At 42.9% G+C, this 15,193-nt stretch overlaps 1 protein-coding gene across 9 annotated transcripts in view; it reads left to right on the top strand.

Annotated features, from left to right (window-relative positions):
* Window positions 1-2,739, top strand: part of CTBP1 (C-terminal binding protein 1) — a 237,330-nt gene extending 234,591 nt beyond the window's left edge. For 7 of the 9 annotated variants that reach the window (XM_041468513.1, XM_041468595.1, XM_041469176.1 and 4 more), the window contains one exon: window positions 1,489-2,739. In XM_041468513.1, coding sequence (XP_041324447.1) covers window positions 1,489-1,675 — 187 coding nt within the window. In that variant the 3' untranslated portion in view covers window positions 1,676-2,739. The remainder of the gene's footprint in view (window positions 1-1,488) is intronic. The other 2 variants (XM_041468671.1, XM_041468838.1) reach the window with 1 other exon arrangement.
* Window positions 2,740-15,193: the final 12,454 nt, after the last annotated feature.

Genomic DNA, 15,193 nt, shown 5'->3' with positions numbered 1-15,193 from the left:
TAAAAAAACCACATATATTTTTATTAAATCCATGTGTAGGTGTTTTTGTACAGCACTGTGAAGTACCAGTATTCATCAGTTACATCTGAAGTTTGTGATTGGAACAGTAGATTTGCAAGATTTTTTTTAGCCTGATAACATCAGAACCATCATAAAATCGAGCTGAATCAGGGGATGATTCTTTAGCTGAATGCATAAAATATTTAGGCTCAGTGTTTGTCCAGATAGAGGAAGAAATCTTTAAAACCATCCATAAGTTTTGTATTTGCATTTCTTTCGCTTCATTGTAGTTTCCCTAAAGCACTTCTGTGCTAACGGGCACTGGTTCTCCTTCAGACAAGGGCTGTGGCAAGTTTGCTGCTGAAAAGGTTTCTCAGGTGCAATAGTTTCTCATCTTACTGGTGTGTGGGTGTCATGGCTTTTTGGGGAGCTGTCAGGAAGCTAAGACTGCAAAAATAGTGTAAACAAATACTTTTTAAAACCACAACAATGAAAATTTTAAATTCCTACATGAAAATGAAGGAGGGAAAAAAAGGAAACGTTGTAGAGAATATATTGCATGGATCCAGCTGGAATTACTTCTTGTTGAGGTTATGCTTTGAGAGGAGCAAAACTTGAAGGTGGTTTCCTTTGCTGTGCTGTTACTCCCGCTATTAAATCTGAAGAAACAATCTGGCAAACTTTATTGTCTCATTTGGTTAAAATACAGCATCCCTTGCTTCATGTAGCAGCATCTGCATGTGGCATCTCACCTGGAGCTGAACCCTCTGTGTCTCTAACTGGTCTGAAAGCAAAAGAAGAATCTCTGCAGCTCTAGAAGGAGGCAGGGTGGGTGTGCAAAGCCAGGGCACTGGGAATATTTCTCTGTCTGCTCTGGAGTGCCCTGACCCCCAGGGGAGCACTGACTTTGACCCTCATTCATGGAGAAAGTTTCCCGCACTTCAAGATAGACTGGAATCCACAAAAATGTGAAATAGATTATAGAGAGTAGTGTAGCTGTATGACTTGGTGAGAAATTTAGCTTTTGGGATTTTTGCTATGTTGTGGATGGAAGCAAGATGGAGGGCATAGGGTGTTGTCCTGAGCTTCTTCTTCATGCTTCTTCTTCTTCCTTCTTCTTCATGGGTTTGGGTGGCATTTTGTAATTGGGCAAAAAAGTCTGCATTGTGGGCTCTGTGGGATCAGTTATTGGGTTAAAAGGGAAAATAATCTAGGTGTCAGTCCTTAATGGGATAGTTTAGTCTTAAAAGACCATGTAACAAGAGATTGTTGGCCATTTTGTGCCTTTTAATGAAAAGCTGCAGAACTCACAGTAGTGTGAGACTGTTTTACTGATAAAAAATAATAAACACCTGAGTCCAAACATGAAATACTGTTTCAAGTGCCCTCGATCCAGACCCAGAGAAACCCACAGCTGGTCCCCCCACAGGAGGACTCTCTGCTCAGTCAGCTCCTGGTTTTAATGTGCGCTCTGCTTTCTCCTCCCAGCAGGTATCCCCCGGGCGTTGTCAGCGTGGCTTCCACTGGCATACCTGCAGCAGTAGAAGGAATAGTCCCCAACCCCATGTCTCTATCACACGGCCTCCCTGCTGTAGCCCACCCGCCCCATGCTCCTTCCCCCGGCCAAACTGTCAAACCAGAAGCTGATAGAGACCACCCGAGCGACCAATTGTAGCCAACAACAGCATTCCCAGCAGCGGAGACGTCAGCCCCAGCGTGGAAAACAACACAACACAAAACAAAACCCTGGATTTTGATCAAAGGCAAAACCATGAACTTACAGGAGGAGACGATTATTGGTTTAGAAACTGGTCCAATATACAGTATAAAAGGAAAAGGTGGGAGACAAAAAGAAGATTTGGAAACATTTTTTTCCTCCGTATAAATTGTAGTTTGTCCCTGTCCAGTGGACTGATTCACTGTTTCTGTGTCCTATGGGTTCTTTGTTAAGCAAGAGAAGTTAGTAGTTAATTATATCATGAATGTACTTGTCTGTGTACAGTTTCTAGAACATTAAAAAGGGTTTGTTTGCTTAGCTGTCAACAAGGAAAAACATAAGGGAGGCATTCAGCAAACCAGTTTTGAGATTAAAAATCCTTTCTTTTATATTTTCAAACATGCCCAAAAATGAGGCAGTTGGCAAACTTCTCAGGACAATGAATTTTTTCCCATTTTTCTTTCTACGCCACACAGTGCATTGTTTTTTCTACCTGCTTGTCTTATTTTTTAGAATAATTTAGTAAACAAAAGAAAAACAGTTTCTCCTAATTTTGGCATGAATTCCCTTATTTCAAAATGAAGACAACCTTGCAAAGAGATTTTGAGGAAAACAAAAAGGTTTTGTATAAACGAGCATTGTGCTTTTTGTCACCAGTTAAAGTATATATTATTGGTGGTATCTGGAAAAGGCACTAGACTACTGAAAAGTAGCAGCATTTCATTGCCTACATTGATTCCTTCCTGGTAATGTGGTAGGCTAGCAATATTTTTGGTTAAAATCATGTTTGTGACTGTAACCATTTGTATGAATTATTTTAAAGAAATAAAAATCCCAGACAAATATCATATGTGTAAAAATTTTTATTTCTAGTAACTGTTTATTCAACTTTTATTAGGTTTCTTAGCTGTAATTTTTAAACAGATGCTGTCAAGTATTTCATTTCTAGCTTTACTTTGCTCTCTGTTGTTTGTAATACTGTCTTGGAAGCTTGAAAAATAAAAAAAAAATAATTCTTTCCATACCATTTTTCCCTTTACATTTCGTAAATGTTGATCTTTTTTCCTGTGTTTCTAATGGAGTTTGAAATTAAGATGGATTTTGATTTGTACACCGGCATCATCAGCTACAATGTGGTAACAGCATTTATGCCACCACTGTGGGCAGAGCAGAGGAGGTACAACAGCAACACAACAACAGCAGTAATAATAATAATAAATGTCTTTTGCCGAAGTCCAACACGAGAAGTGTCCATTGTTTTATTTGTTTCTGTGATGATGGAAGGCTGCAGCAGGATGTAATTGTATTTGCCTTATGGAAGGAGTTTGTTTCTTTGAGCACAGGCAGAACTGTGTTCAAGGCAGGTTAGATTCCAGCTGGATGCTGTTCAAACCTTTCCTGTGCTCCTGGGTAAGACATTCTTCATCCCTGCAAAGTTTTAAAAAAAAAGACAAAAGTTTAGCTGCTTCAGGAGGGAAATCCGTGGTGGGCAAAACTGAACCTGGACAGGAACCTTCGTGGTGGTCTGTTGTCTCTTTTTTCACTATTAGTGTGCACAGAGCATCCACCTAAACGTGGTGAGCTGGTTTTATGGGATGTGTGGAAAGGTTTGCAGAGCAGCCTCCACCTCAGTTCGGGAAAGGGTAAGAGGCTGCAAATCACAAAACTCTGAAATTTGTGGGTCTCTATGCAGAGAGCACAATGTACAGTGAAATTTTATCTGTGGAAGAGAGGAAGTTTTTTGCCTTGAACATTTAGAGCTAAAAATGTCATCTATTATAATTTATTTGATGGTAAAACTGTTTCTGTTCCCTCTGTGAAACAAAACAGAAAACAGCCCTAAAGCTGCGAGTTACCCCAGCAAAGACACTTCTAAGATCTTTGAGGCCAAAAACTTGCAAAAAACCAAATGCAATCTCCTTCTGTTGAAGTGGGATTTCATATTTCTTGGGTAATTCATATTTTAAGATGCTGCTTTGTCAGACTCAAGTTGCTTCTTTAACATATGTAAAACAAACATTGAACATCTGGCTGCCAAGAATTGCTGACAGCCACATTTGCAGCCCCATTTCCCAAGGAAAAACCAGGAGTGTTCCTTGCATCGTTTGGACATGGCTTGTTTAAGTAAGTACATTTTGTTCCTAGTGGATTGATAATTGAACTGGAAATGGTATTTATTGTGTGCATTTCTTGGGATCAGTTCAGAAGCACAAAATATTTCCAGGATTTGAGCCTGAAATGCATGTTCAGTGTTTTTATGTTGGTGTTTGAGGTTATCTCTCGGTCTGACTGGAGCAGAGTAATCCAGTTTCCTGCTTCAGAAAGGAAAAGCCATCTGGGCAGGGACAAGACTGATGGACACTGACTTTGGGCTATGATCTGAAAAGTAGTGAAAAGCCAGACTTGGGGTAAATGACTGATTGGAAAAGTGGCCCATAATAAACAAAAGACTGTTGAGCCAGAGCAACCTTCTCTCTTTTACGACTGCTTTTATTGGGTAGTGATGAGATTTTCCTCCGTTTGGTGAAGGATGTGCTAAATAAGTGTAGACAGCAGAAGATGCACTTAGTGGGAAAATACAGAGTGGAGAAGATGATGGCAGCACAGGCTACAGGTGACCTGAGGCAGTGCTGAAAGAGGAGTTTGATTGATGTGCCTGCCTTAAACATGATCTGCTTTTGGTGGCATTATTTGAATTGCAGGTCTTGACAAAGAATGAGGCTAAGGATGACAAAAATGCTGCTGACTCAAAGGCTGCAGGCAGCAGCAGGGTGACAGGAGGCTCTGGGGTGGCACAAAAATTCGGTGCTGTCCAAGAATGGGCAGAAAGGTGCCAGTTGTGCAAGTGCAAAACCAAGTGGTTGCAAATCAAACAAAAAGCTTAGCAGCAAAGGGACTCAGGGTGGGACTGAGGAGTGGTGCTGTGGGAGGGAGCAGTGTGGTGGCAGATTCATCTGGCACGGTGGTTTTGGTGGGTCTCAGAGTGGATCAGAGGTGATAAACAGGTCCTGTTACATTTGCGAGTAATTTTGGTCAGACATTTTCAAAAGACTGAGCTGGAGCTGAAGTCATAGGAGAGATGGGCTCTCAAATTCACTGATGGTGTGCAGGACTCATAGGAGAGGAAATCTGAGTGCCTTGATGTTTTCAGCTTAAAACTGAAGGCTGAGTTGGGGAAATGGCTATAAGCAAAAAATGCTGTGGAAGGAGAAATGTTAAAGAAATGCTGGTACATGACAGTCTAAGTGGGGTTAGGAAAAGTTCTCTGTCAACAGGGAGGTCCTGGGACTCAGTCCTGAAGTCTCTGCAGCTTGGGTTGGGGTTTTTGTTTTGTGTTTGGGTCCTTTTGGTTTTTTATATAACTTTGTTTTTATAATCCAGAATGTGAGAATGTTGTTTAAATGTTGTACAAGATTTCAACCAAACCAACAACTAGAGGCTTTTTTTCCATGCAGGATAAAACACTTTAAATTCTTTTTAAACAAGTTTCAAGGCTTTTCCCCTTATTACAGGGTTTGGGGTTTTTTGTTTTTTTTTTTTTTTTTTTAAAAATGCCAAATTTTCTTGTCCAGTTTCCACCTCAGATGATTAAGGCTGGCTTTCCAAATGACCTTGACTGCTGCAGTCTGTCTGTTCCCAGCTTGCTCCTTGCCTCAGACTGAAGGGTTTTCTCCTCTCATTTCAGTGGATTCATAGTGTTGGTTGTTCTGCTTGAAGGACAGGGCAGCACAACCTATATTTCCTTTATTCAGTTCACTCCAACCTTACTATTTGTAAATTGGAAAAAAAAAAGTCAAAGTCAGTAGTTTCAAGGGCAGAGTGTAGTATTAGATCATTTGTCTGAGCACCAATTAAAGCTGTTAAGTGTGATATGTGATGTGAGTCTTCCTTAAACCTGATACCATGTTTTGAATTCAGTAAATCTTTCAGAAAGATTTCTAGTATTTATGTGGAAATGTCAAGTGATGGGCGGGTTTTTTTTGCTGTTTCCTTTAGTAGCTTGTTTAAACGGGATGACTGTCAGTGTAATTTTTAAATGGCTTTATTTAATTTGGCTTTCCCTGCCTCTAAATTCCAGTTATTGTTTCATGTTAAACATGAGGTCATGTAGGCTGGCTTGAATTTAGTGAGCATGTCACATTTTAGCCATCTTGCCTTTGTGTTGAGGTCAGTGACACATCTTCCAGGAGGAACAAACTGTGTTATTCATCTGTTTTCTTTTCCAGTTGCTTCCATGCACACTTTCTTTGTGTCTCTGTATTTTTGCCCTTTGGAATGACATAGTCCAATACGGTTATCTCCTGCAGATGGAATTTCAGGGTTTCTGATCTCAGTCTTTCAGCTGTTCTCTTCTTCCCTCCATCAGCTTTCCAATTTCCTTGGTAAACTATTTTCCTTCAAAGTCACAAGTGCTCGAGGAAATTAATTAATCTTCTTAGTCCTTCTTTGCCCAGGTAGCACCTCATCAGCAGCCAGAGCTCCACACTGAGTGGTCCTGCTCCTTTCATCCACCATCTGCACCCTTTGTGTGTCTGCCTCTTGCAGAATGGACCTTTCCTGGGTCTCACACTTCAGATCAGCCCCTCAACATCTGCCTCGTGTCCTTCCTTGGCCCTTTCTAGCCTTTGGGAGACCTGGAATGCTACCCCTAGAATTCTTCCATTTTCTGGAAGGCAGTTCCACTTTCCATCTGTGAGTTTCAGCTTGACACAGACTCAGCTCTCCTTGGCTGACCTCCTTGCACACCACCTCCCTAAACCCATGCTAAACCCATGTTGTATATTACTTTTTTTTGTATCCGGTTTGGGGTTTGGGATCACCCAGCTGCTTTTTTTTTTTTTTTTTTTTTTTTTTTTTTTTTAAATGCAGATCGTCATCTGGAGTTTCCTTCCTTCATTTTCTGTACCACAAGAACAAATAAACCTCCTCATATCTGGTCTCAGCACTTTGCTTTGCCTTTGCACTTCTGCTCAGAGCCATAATGGAGTGTTTTCTTGAAGCAGCACTGTTTATTTGGGGTGTCATGATGGTGTCATGGCCACCATAAACAGACTAAACTATGTCCTTGGGATGGTTAGAGGCATCTGGGACATGCCCAAGATGACGCAGATAATTCTCTGAGTGTGCCAGTCCCTCAAAGATATTTGTTACTTACACAGACTTCAACTACACATCCACCCCCCTTCCTTCTTATGCTGCCTAAAAAGGATAAGGAGTTGCTGGCTCATGAAATAAAGTAAGGAAGAACCCCAAAATCAAATGTCTCAAAGGTCAAAGATTTAAAGCAATGAAGTGGAGCAAGATCATAGCTTAAATTGTCACAATAACCTTTGTGTCACCTTTTTGTGACACAAATATGTGTCACATTTGACGTGAAGCATATTAGAAGCAGACAATTATGTGTCAGTGTGACAGTGTTATTTATTTGTCTGTGCTGTGTAAACAGAGAACTTCTAGAGTTTGGGAAAAGCTTACAGAGCTGGCTCCCCAGATAAACTCTAGGAGTTAGGGCAGCAAATCAACATCTAAAAATAAATCTCCTGAGGAGCTGACATCCCAGACTTGTGTTTCCAAACCCCTCTAGCCATTTTCAAAGTGTCCCACCCGATGCAATGTGTTGAATTCTCAAGCCAGTTGCCTCCAACACAGCTGTCAGCTCCCATCCACATCCCTGGGACCTCGGGAAGCAGCAAACTTCCTCCTCAGCACACCTAAAAGCACCAGAGTAAATCCCATTTAAGTCCCTGCTGCTGTTCAGTAGGATTTTGGTTAAGCCCTCATGTAAAGCTAAGTCCGTGCTGCATTTTACTGCTCTTAAACCACAACAGAAAGAAAATCTGCTGGTGGTGTTTTCCAGTGACACATTTGCAGTTATCAGCACCAGTGGTTTCCATGTGGAAACGGGGTCAGGGGATTTCCAGCCTCTTTTTGATACAAGTTTTACTTCATTTTGCTGTTTGCTTGCTCATGTTTTTTCAAGCCCTAGTGTATGTGAAAAGTGTTTATTGTGTATGAAGTTCTGGTGATAGATTTTTTGTCTCTTTAATTTGCAGCACTTTGTAATTTGCTCCAAGGCCATCACTTCCCATTCCCAGCATGGAGTGCCTGTCCTTTGAAACTCATGGCTGAAATGAGGTTTTCAAGTATTCATATTCTAAACAGCTGTAGCTTTCTTTTTCTTTTTTCTCTTCCTCCTGCAGACCAGCCATTTTCAGTGCAGGACACATCCCTCATATTGCAAGAAGCACAGGTAAGAGTGAAAAACCTCCACTGTGACTCAGAGCTCATTTCAGAGGTTTTCAACCTCCGTAAATTTAAAGAAAAAGGCATGGTTTTGCATCATGTAACTAGTGGCTGAGTTCTGATCCTATCTAACAGAAAAATAGAAGTCTTGATTCTGTTCAAAGAGCACTATTAAATTGTTCCCCCTTGGATTGTGGCACATGCACCACTTGGATTTTTAGATGTGTCCTGGAGCAAAATGTGTCATTCCTGTGAATGCCTTTCCAAGTGACACAGGGTCTGGACTGAACCTCATCATTTGGAGAACTCTCTTTATGTGTTACATCCAAATTTGCTGGGAGTGGGATAAGGTTTCTGATGTCACAGTGATCCCCAAAGCTCTTCAGTTTTCAACTGCAATTAATTGTCAGTGGAGCTGCAGTGGCTCCCAGTAGTTTGTGATGTTTGTGTGACACAGCAGAGTTCAGAACTAAGGGGACACCACAGTTTCCCTTTGAAAAAGGCTGTTGAGCCATTAGATGGTGGCTGCTCTCAAATCTAGATTCATCTGTCTGGGCTCTCTCTTCTGCTTGTCTTCAGTGACCTAAGTGAAATCCTAAGAGGAATAGCTCCTCATGCATGGAGCTTTTCCAGTTAAGTGCTTGAGATTACAGTGGAGCAAACCAGAGAGAGTCTCTGCAGATCTGAGTGTGTGCAGAGTAAACCTCTCATTGTAATTCTTTAATTTTCTGGTTTCAAAGTGGCTTTGCTACTTAGGAGTTGCACAGAGTAGAAATAAAATGTCATCCAGAAGAGTAACTCAGTGTGCTGCTCCTTATCCCCTCTCTCTCCAGGTACATGTAGCCCCATCAAATCTCTCCCTAGAGGACACAGAAGGATGAAACTTCTCCAACCTGCAGAGCTATTTTTGAAAAACTTCTTTGATAGTCCACATCTGATAATTCACCCCCAAAATCTATTCTTGTGAGGTTTAAAACTCCAGATGTTGGAAGCGCTCCTAAACAGCTGCTTAGGCTCAGCTCCATCAACCTTTGAAATCCCTTTGGGGATGTAGATTCCTGGGTAGAAAGTTTTGTTTGTGATATATTGGGGGTTTTAAAATGCTTTTTCAGTGCGATCATTCCAGGGGTCTGGACTTTCAGAATTGCACTGCCTGCTGTAGCCTTCGCTTGGCAAAACATATCAGGGGATAGAAATTGCTGCCTGACCTTCTCAGCAAGTTAAATACATGAAAATCCAGGGGAAGAAGGCGATGGGATCGATGTCCTTCCTTCCTTTCCCCCCCGGCAGCCCTGGGCTGGTGGAGGGGCGGCTGCGGTACCAGCCCGAACTTCGGCCGCACTGGAGGGATGATCTCAGCTCGTCCCGTGCCAAGCCCTGCATTTTGCAGTAGGATCGAGGTCAGACTGAGCTGTTGTTTTCTCCAATTCCCCTCTCACAATTCCTTCCCGCTCCCCGCCGGGATCGCGTCCTGGCTCCGCAGCGCCCGGGCTGCGGTACACGAGTTTTCTGCTGATTTATCGGCTAAATTTCGGATCTCGGGCCATCTCTGCCTGTCATATAGGCTTTATTATTTATTTTTTTTTTAATCTTCTGCTGTTTCCCTCCCGAGGGGTGGGGGCTGACGGTGACAAAGGCTCAGGACACCGAGGTCCCTCCGCGGTAGCCACTAGGTGGCAAAATGCACTTTGTGCATGGAAACGCCGCGGGGATCCCCCGGGAGAACCGGGCTGGGCTTTCCATCGAGGTCATTTTTTAGAAGGTATTCCGGCGTGTTTAGGTACTGTGCATGGAGCATCTTCCCTTCGAAAGTCTGTAAATGCTCCTGTTCTTATTGCCGGGTTGGTCATTCCAGGTTGGCAGCAGATTTTGCCGTGGTGTCCCAGAGTTTGAAGAGGTGTGGGGGTACCAGCTGTGGGTTTCTCTGGGTCTGGATTGAAGGCACTTGAGACAGTAGCTCATGTTTGGACTCAGGTGTTCATTATTTCTTATCAGTGAAACACCCTCACTACTGTGAGTTTGGCAGCTTTTCATTAAAAGGCACAAAATGGCCACAATCTCTTGGTACAAGGTCTTTTAAGACTAAACTATTCCATTAAGAGCTAACACCTAGATTATTTTCCCTTTTAATATGAATGAATGAGGGTCCAAGTCAGTGCTCCCCTGGGGGTCAGGGCACCCCAGAGCAGACAGAGAAATATTCCCAGTGCTCTGGGTTTCTACAAAGAGGATAAGGTATTAACCAACCTGGTGGGACTGTTAAATTCACAGAATTCACTGTTAAAAAGCTGTGCCTGTACTGGCTCCCCTGCTAATCACAGATCAGGTGTCATTTCCCTTCTTAAATTACAGATGGGGTCTGTTCAGGACAGGAGTTCTGTAAATTATTTTATTTATAAACAAATGTATGAATATTGGATAATTCATTCTCCAAATATTTTACAGGCACAAATAAGGGAGAAAAAAAATGAAACAAAGAAAATCAGAGGAGAAACATAGACACCCTTGGCATTTTCCAAAGCTGGGACATAGATAATGCTGTTTGTTATTCTGACTCTGTGAGATTTTGTCCTCTGTGGAATACATCCTTGTGCTTTTGCCTACTGGAGATGTCTCAAGTTACAGATTTCCATCAGGGTCTGGAGGTTTTTTTTTGTTTCCTCAATAGCTTCCAGGGGCCCTTGCAGGGAAGTTTCCAGTTCCCTCTCTGTGATGACAGCAGCTCTTTTGGCTGGCTCCTTTCAGGCATCTCACACACAGCCAAGCCTGTCCTACCCTTGTCCAATTCCCTGACAATCCCTGCAGCCATGCACCCCACTGCCCTGCTGAGCCTACCTGGATTTGGGTGGTGGTACCTGTTCTTCAGAGGTGCTGGGACATGAAATTCATCCCCTGCACACCTGGGTCCTGCAGTGGCTTCTGTGGCATCTTCACTGCCCCTTCTTTGGCAATGATTTTGCTTGGAAAGCCCCAAAATGATGATCTGATATACTGTGTTTTGGAATGTGGTGGGAATCTGGAACTTTGAGAAACATGGGCAGTGTTTAATTTCTTTTCCTTCTATGTGCCACTGGCAGACTGGACATTAAAGTCTAAGTGTTAAAATTAGGCACAATAATAATGCCAATAGATTGGGTCTAGAAAAAAGCAGTAGATGTGAAACAGATTTTTGACCAGTCGTTTATTAATTATTAATTAACTGGTCTTCTGATGGAAGGCTAGTGGATTTCTGAGTGGAAGGCTCTGTGCAGTCCTATGGAAAATGCAGCATGGTGCTGGTCACTGCAGCATCACAACGTTCATGTGGCCACACTGATGTTCTTAAAATATCACAGGTTTGCATTTGCTAATTTTTGAGTACTTGCCTTCAGAATCTTAGTGCTGATATTTTAAGATTTCTCTTCATGAATTTGCCTTTAGTTCTTGTGGTTTCAAAGAGTTCTGGCTGTTTTAATACTGTGATTGATCAGGTGAGATGACAGTTTTCAGCTAACTTCCTGGGATGCCCTTCAGTTTGCAATAATTTCCTATGAGGCAAAAGCAAAAAAAACCAAAAAACAAAAAACCTGCTAATGGAGTAAAAACCAGATTTTCCAAGAATCCTATATATATATATATCTATATTTATGGAATTAAAATAAATTGACAACATTTATTTGTCTTTGATGGACATGAGAAACATGAAGAGCCATGTAAAAGAACCTGGTGGTCCCACTTTACAATAAGGGTAATGTATTTGTTATTTGTAAAGGGTTAATCAATGATTAACAGGGATTACAATCAATAGTTAATTGATTGTTGTAGGCTTGGTTCCCACATTGCTTGTAGCTATCTGCAGCATTGCATTCACACTGTAATGTATTTATTAGTTATTAATCATCCACTAGTGGTTTTTAAATGTTTTAAATTCACTTTATTAGGGGTAACTAAATTTTCAGTAGCACATCAGTGAACTTGAGTTCTGCCTTCACATTAGCAAGAGGGAATATATGAGAAAGCAGCTAATTTGGCCTTGCTTTCTTTAATTTGAGGAACTCATCAGTTGCATACATGGGAGGAATCACATTATAAAAGCAATTTTAAGTAAAATACGCCATTTATGGAAGAAGCACTCTTAAAGATTTTTGTAATTACAAATATTTGTACTGTTAAGTGAATTGCATTGAAGTATTTGTTGTTGTTGTTGTTGCTTTATTTCCCTGGAGGACTCTTCTGTAGTGGGAGCTTTGTTATGTTGATAAATGTGCCTGAAAGCTTTATAATGTACTGATGCATTGTAATGATAAATAGAGCTGGTTAAGTAGTAAAGATCAAACACACAATTAAACAAACTGTAATATACATCTTGCTGAGCAAGGGAAAACAATAGTGGAATCAGTAGAGATGAATACAAATGGCTTTATTGAACTAAGCAAAAAAAAAAATATTCTTATGCCTACAGAATAAGGAAATTTGGCCTGATACTTGCATGAACAGACTTATAAAGTGCTTAATCAGATATAAAAGTCTTTAAGCTGTTCAGCATTTGCAATCAGCAGACAGGGCTTTCTCTGAGTAATAGAGATGTGCAAGAACCCAGAGGCTGAGTGAATCAGAGCAAGGTGGGACGGCCAGGAGAGGAGCCTGGCACAGCAGCCAGGGCTCTCAGGTCTGCCACAGCAGGAAAATTAACAAAAACATGTTGCACTCAACAAAAAGGTTAGAACAGAATATTGGCAGCACCTGCTCCTATTGTCCAGAATGGCCTTTCCTAGAACCTTTCCCAGCAGGGAGGCTGGCTCACACATGGCAAGGCCACAGAGGTTTCACACTTGTTATTGCTGTTTGTTCTTCCAAATGCCAGGAGGAAATGTGCTTCAGAAGGAGCACGCTGGAAGAGGGAAATATGGCCATGCATTATTGCAGAGGCACAAAAAGGAAGATTTAACATAGAGGCATTGAGAGGGACTTTCATTCCTCACTCAGAGCAGTGCCCACACAACATGCTTGCAGATTGTTCTTGTCCATTGCAACCTTGAATTTCTCTGAAGGGTGTTCTAAGTGAGTTTCCCTTGCAGGGGTACCCATGGCCAAGTCAGCACAATAGGAATTTCATAGCCCATTTTACAGATGCTATGGTGAAATAACTCCTTGAGGACTTAGGCAGGATACAGCAGCCAGAAGAAACACTAATTCTCCTGGATCGACTTTTTGTGAGCTCCTACCCTGCACAGTGCTTTGCCCACCTGGAATATCATAAGCCATTTTGATTCCTTTGCATGTCTGGGTATTAACAAGACTCAGGGGGAGCAGCCAAATCCTGCTTCACTGGTGCCAGCAGTCAAACTCCTAAGCCTTGTGCACACTGGCCAATTATTGTGTAAAATCCCCACTGGGGCTCACCAAGCTCTGCTCTACCACCAGGAAGTACCCAGCAGACAAAAAGCATCTGCTGATGGTGTGGAGTGGACTGCTGGAAATGTCCTTTCCCAAGGATGCAGAGTGTGAAATGTTCCAGCAAACCCGTTAGCTCTAATTTCCCGTGTGCTGCTGAAAGCTTTGCACGGCCTCCAGGAAGTCAGGCTTATTTAATGAGGAGCAGGAGAGTGATAAATCCTTCCAACTTCTGGAGCTTAAGAGAAAAAAGAGTGGCTGGGGAAGGTACTGTGGGCCCCCTGCCTCTGGCTTCCCACAACCTGAGCTACAGGTGTTGCTCAACCCAGAGCTGTGTAGGAGTTCTCAGGAATATGCATGGGAATAGAGGTGGTTTCTCCTCTGTAAAAAAACTACTTCTGCTCCAAGAGGTGCATGTCACTCCAGAGATGTTTAGATGTCAACTGCCACCTAAATACCTTTACAGGTTTGGGCTTTGGTCCTAACTGTGCTGCTGCACTCCGTAGTGTCGCTGGTTTTGCACGGCAGGCACCGGATCAGAATCGACTGCAGAGAGAAGAGAAGCACAGCCCGGCAGCCACAGGGTTTGATTTAATTGGGTTGGGCTGGTTTATGGTCCCTTGATAAACCTATTTTTTTTCTTGTTGAAAGACAACGTGTCTGCCAAGGCCAGCAGGAAGGTGGGAACTGTCTGGAGGTGAAATTGCAGACTGACAGGGATAACCCTGCTCGATGGGAAAGAGACTCCAAAGGGTTTTGTGATGTCTGTCGGTTTATGCCATCTCTTCGTCACTGAGTTTGCAGCCCAAAGATTATTTTGGATGTTTGCCTGTTCCCAGAAGCTCCATGTGCTCGGAACAATTCCAGCTCTGCGTTAAGACAATAATTATAATCAAATCTCACGCTCCGCTGCCTCGGCCAGTCACCTCCATGGAGCAGATGGGAAGGGGTCTCACATCAGTGAGGGCTTCCCTCCCAGTGTACAACTGGCCTGGTGTCTTCAGAAAGGGCTTTTTTGTTTTTTCCTTTGGCTCTCCTCTGCTTCTCCCATGGCATCAGGGACAGGCTGCAGCTGGAAAATTGTGGGCAGGGTTGGAAGTGCAAGGAAGGAGAAAGCTGTTTTGTCTGCTGCTCCTTGTTCACACCCCAGGCTGGGAGCAGGCAGCCAAAGGAAACTGTGTTTTTGGTAGTCCCTCTGCACCTGCTGACCTTCTGTGTCAGGTCTGGGACCTGCCCCTGGGCTCAGCCTGGCTGGTCAATCCTAGTCCTGCTTTCCCAGAAAGCAGGATCGCAGAGTCCCAGAACGGGCTGGGTTGGAAGGGACCACAGTGACTCACCAGGTTCAATCCCTCTACTCAGGCAGGTGCAGTGGTTGAAGAGCAGCCACGGCCCTGCCAGGGGTGTTGTGCTCTCCTGTCGTGGCTGGGGGCACACACAGAGGTTGCTGTTGGTGTTGGCAGTGCTACACTGAGCTGATTGATGACCTTGAACAGCAAAAACACAGGGGCACATCCATCCCTCCAGCTTCCTCTGCAAGTCAGGCTTAAGGCCAGATGTGACCAAGTCTCTTTTGTTGGATGGTCCCTCTGTGCTGTGTCACCTCAGTCAAAAAAGCAAAAAAGGTCCCTGCTCAGCTCTGGTGCCATTTTGACCCCCCTAAGTCTTTAGAAAATTATAAATTGAGGAGAAAGGTATCTTTGGGAAAATTTTCCCAAAGCTGCTGAATTAACTGGGTGTTTGTTGTAAAATCAACACCTCCACTGTCTGTTGGGGGGCTTTCCTTAACAGCCCAGCCTGTGCTGCATCACTGGTGGCTGAGATGCTGGAGATGGAAGAGCTTCTCCTCACATTCCCCAGTGT

The sequence above is a fragment of the Pyrgilauda ruficollis genome, unplaced genomic scaffold (genome assembly GCF_017590135.1).
Source record: "Pyrgilauda ruficollis isolate IOZ18807 unplaced genomic scaffold, ASM1759013v1 scaffold1, whole genome shotgun sequence".
Taxonomy (NCBI): Eukaryota; Metazoa; Chordata; class Aves; order Passeriformes; family Passeridae; genus Pyrgilauda; species Pyrgilauda ruficollis.
The sequence above is the reverse complement of the archived record's forward strand: the minus strand, read 5'-3'. Positions and strand labels throughout refer to the sequence as shown.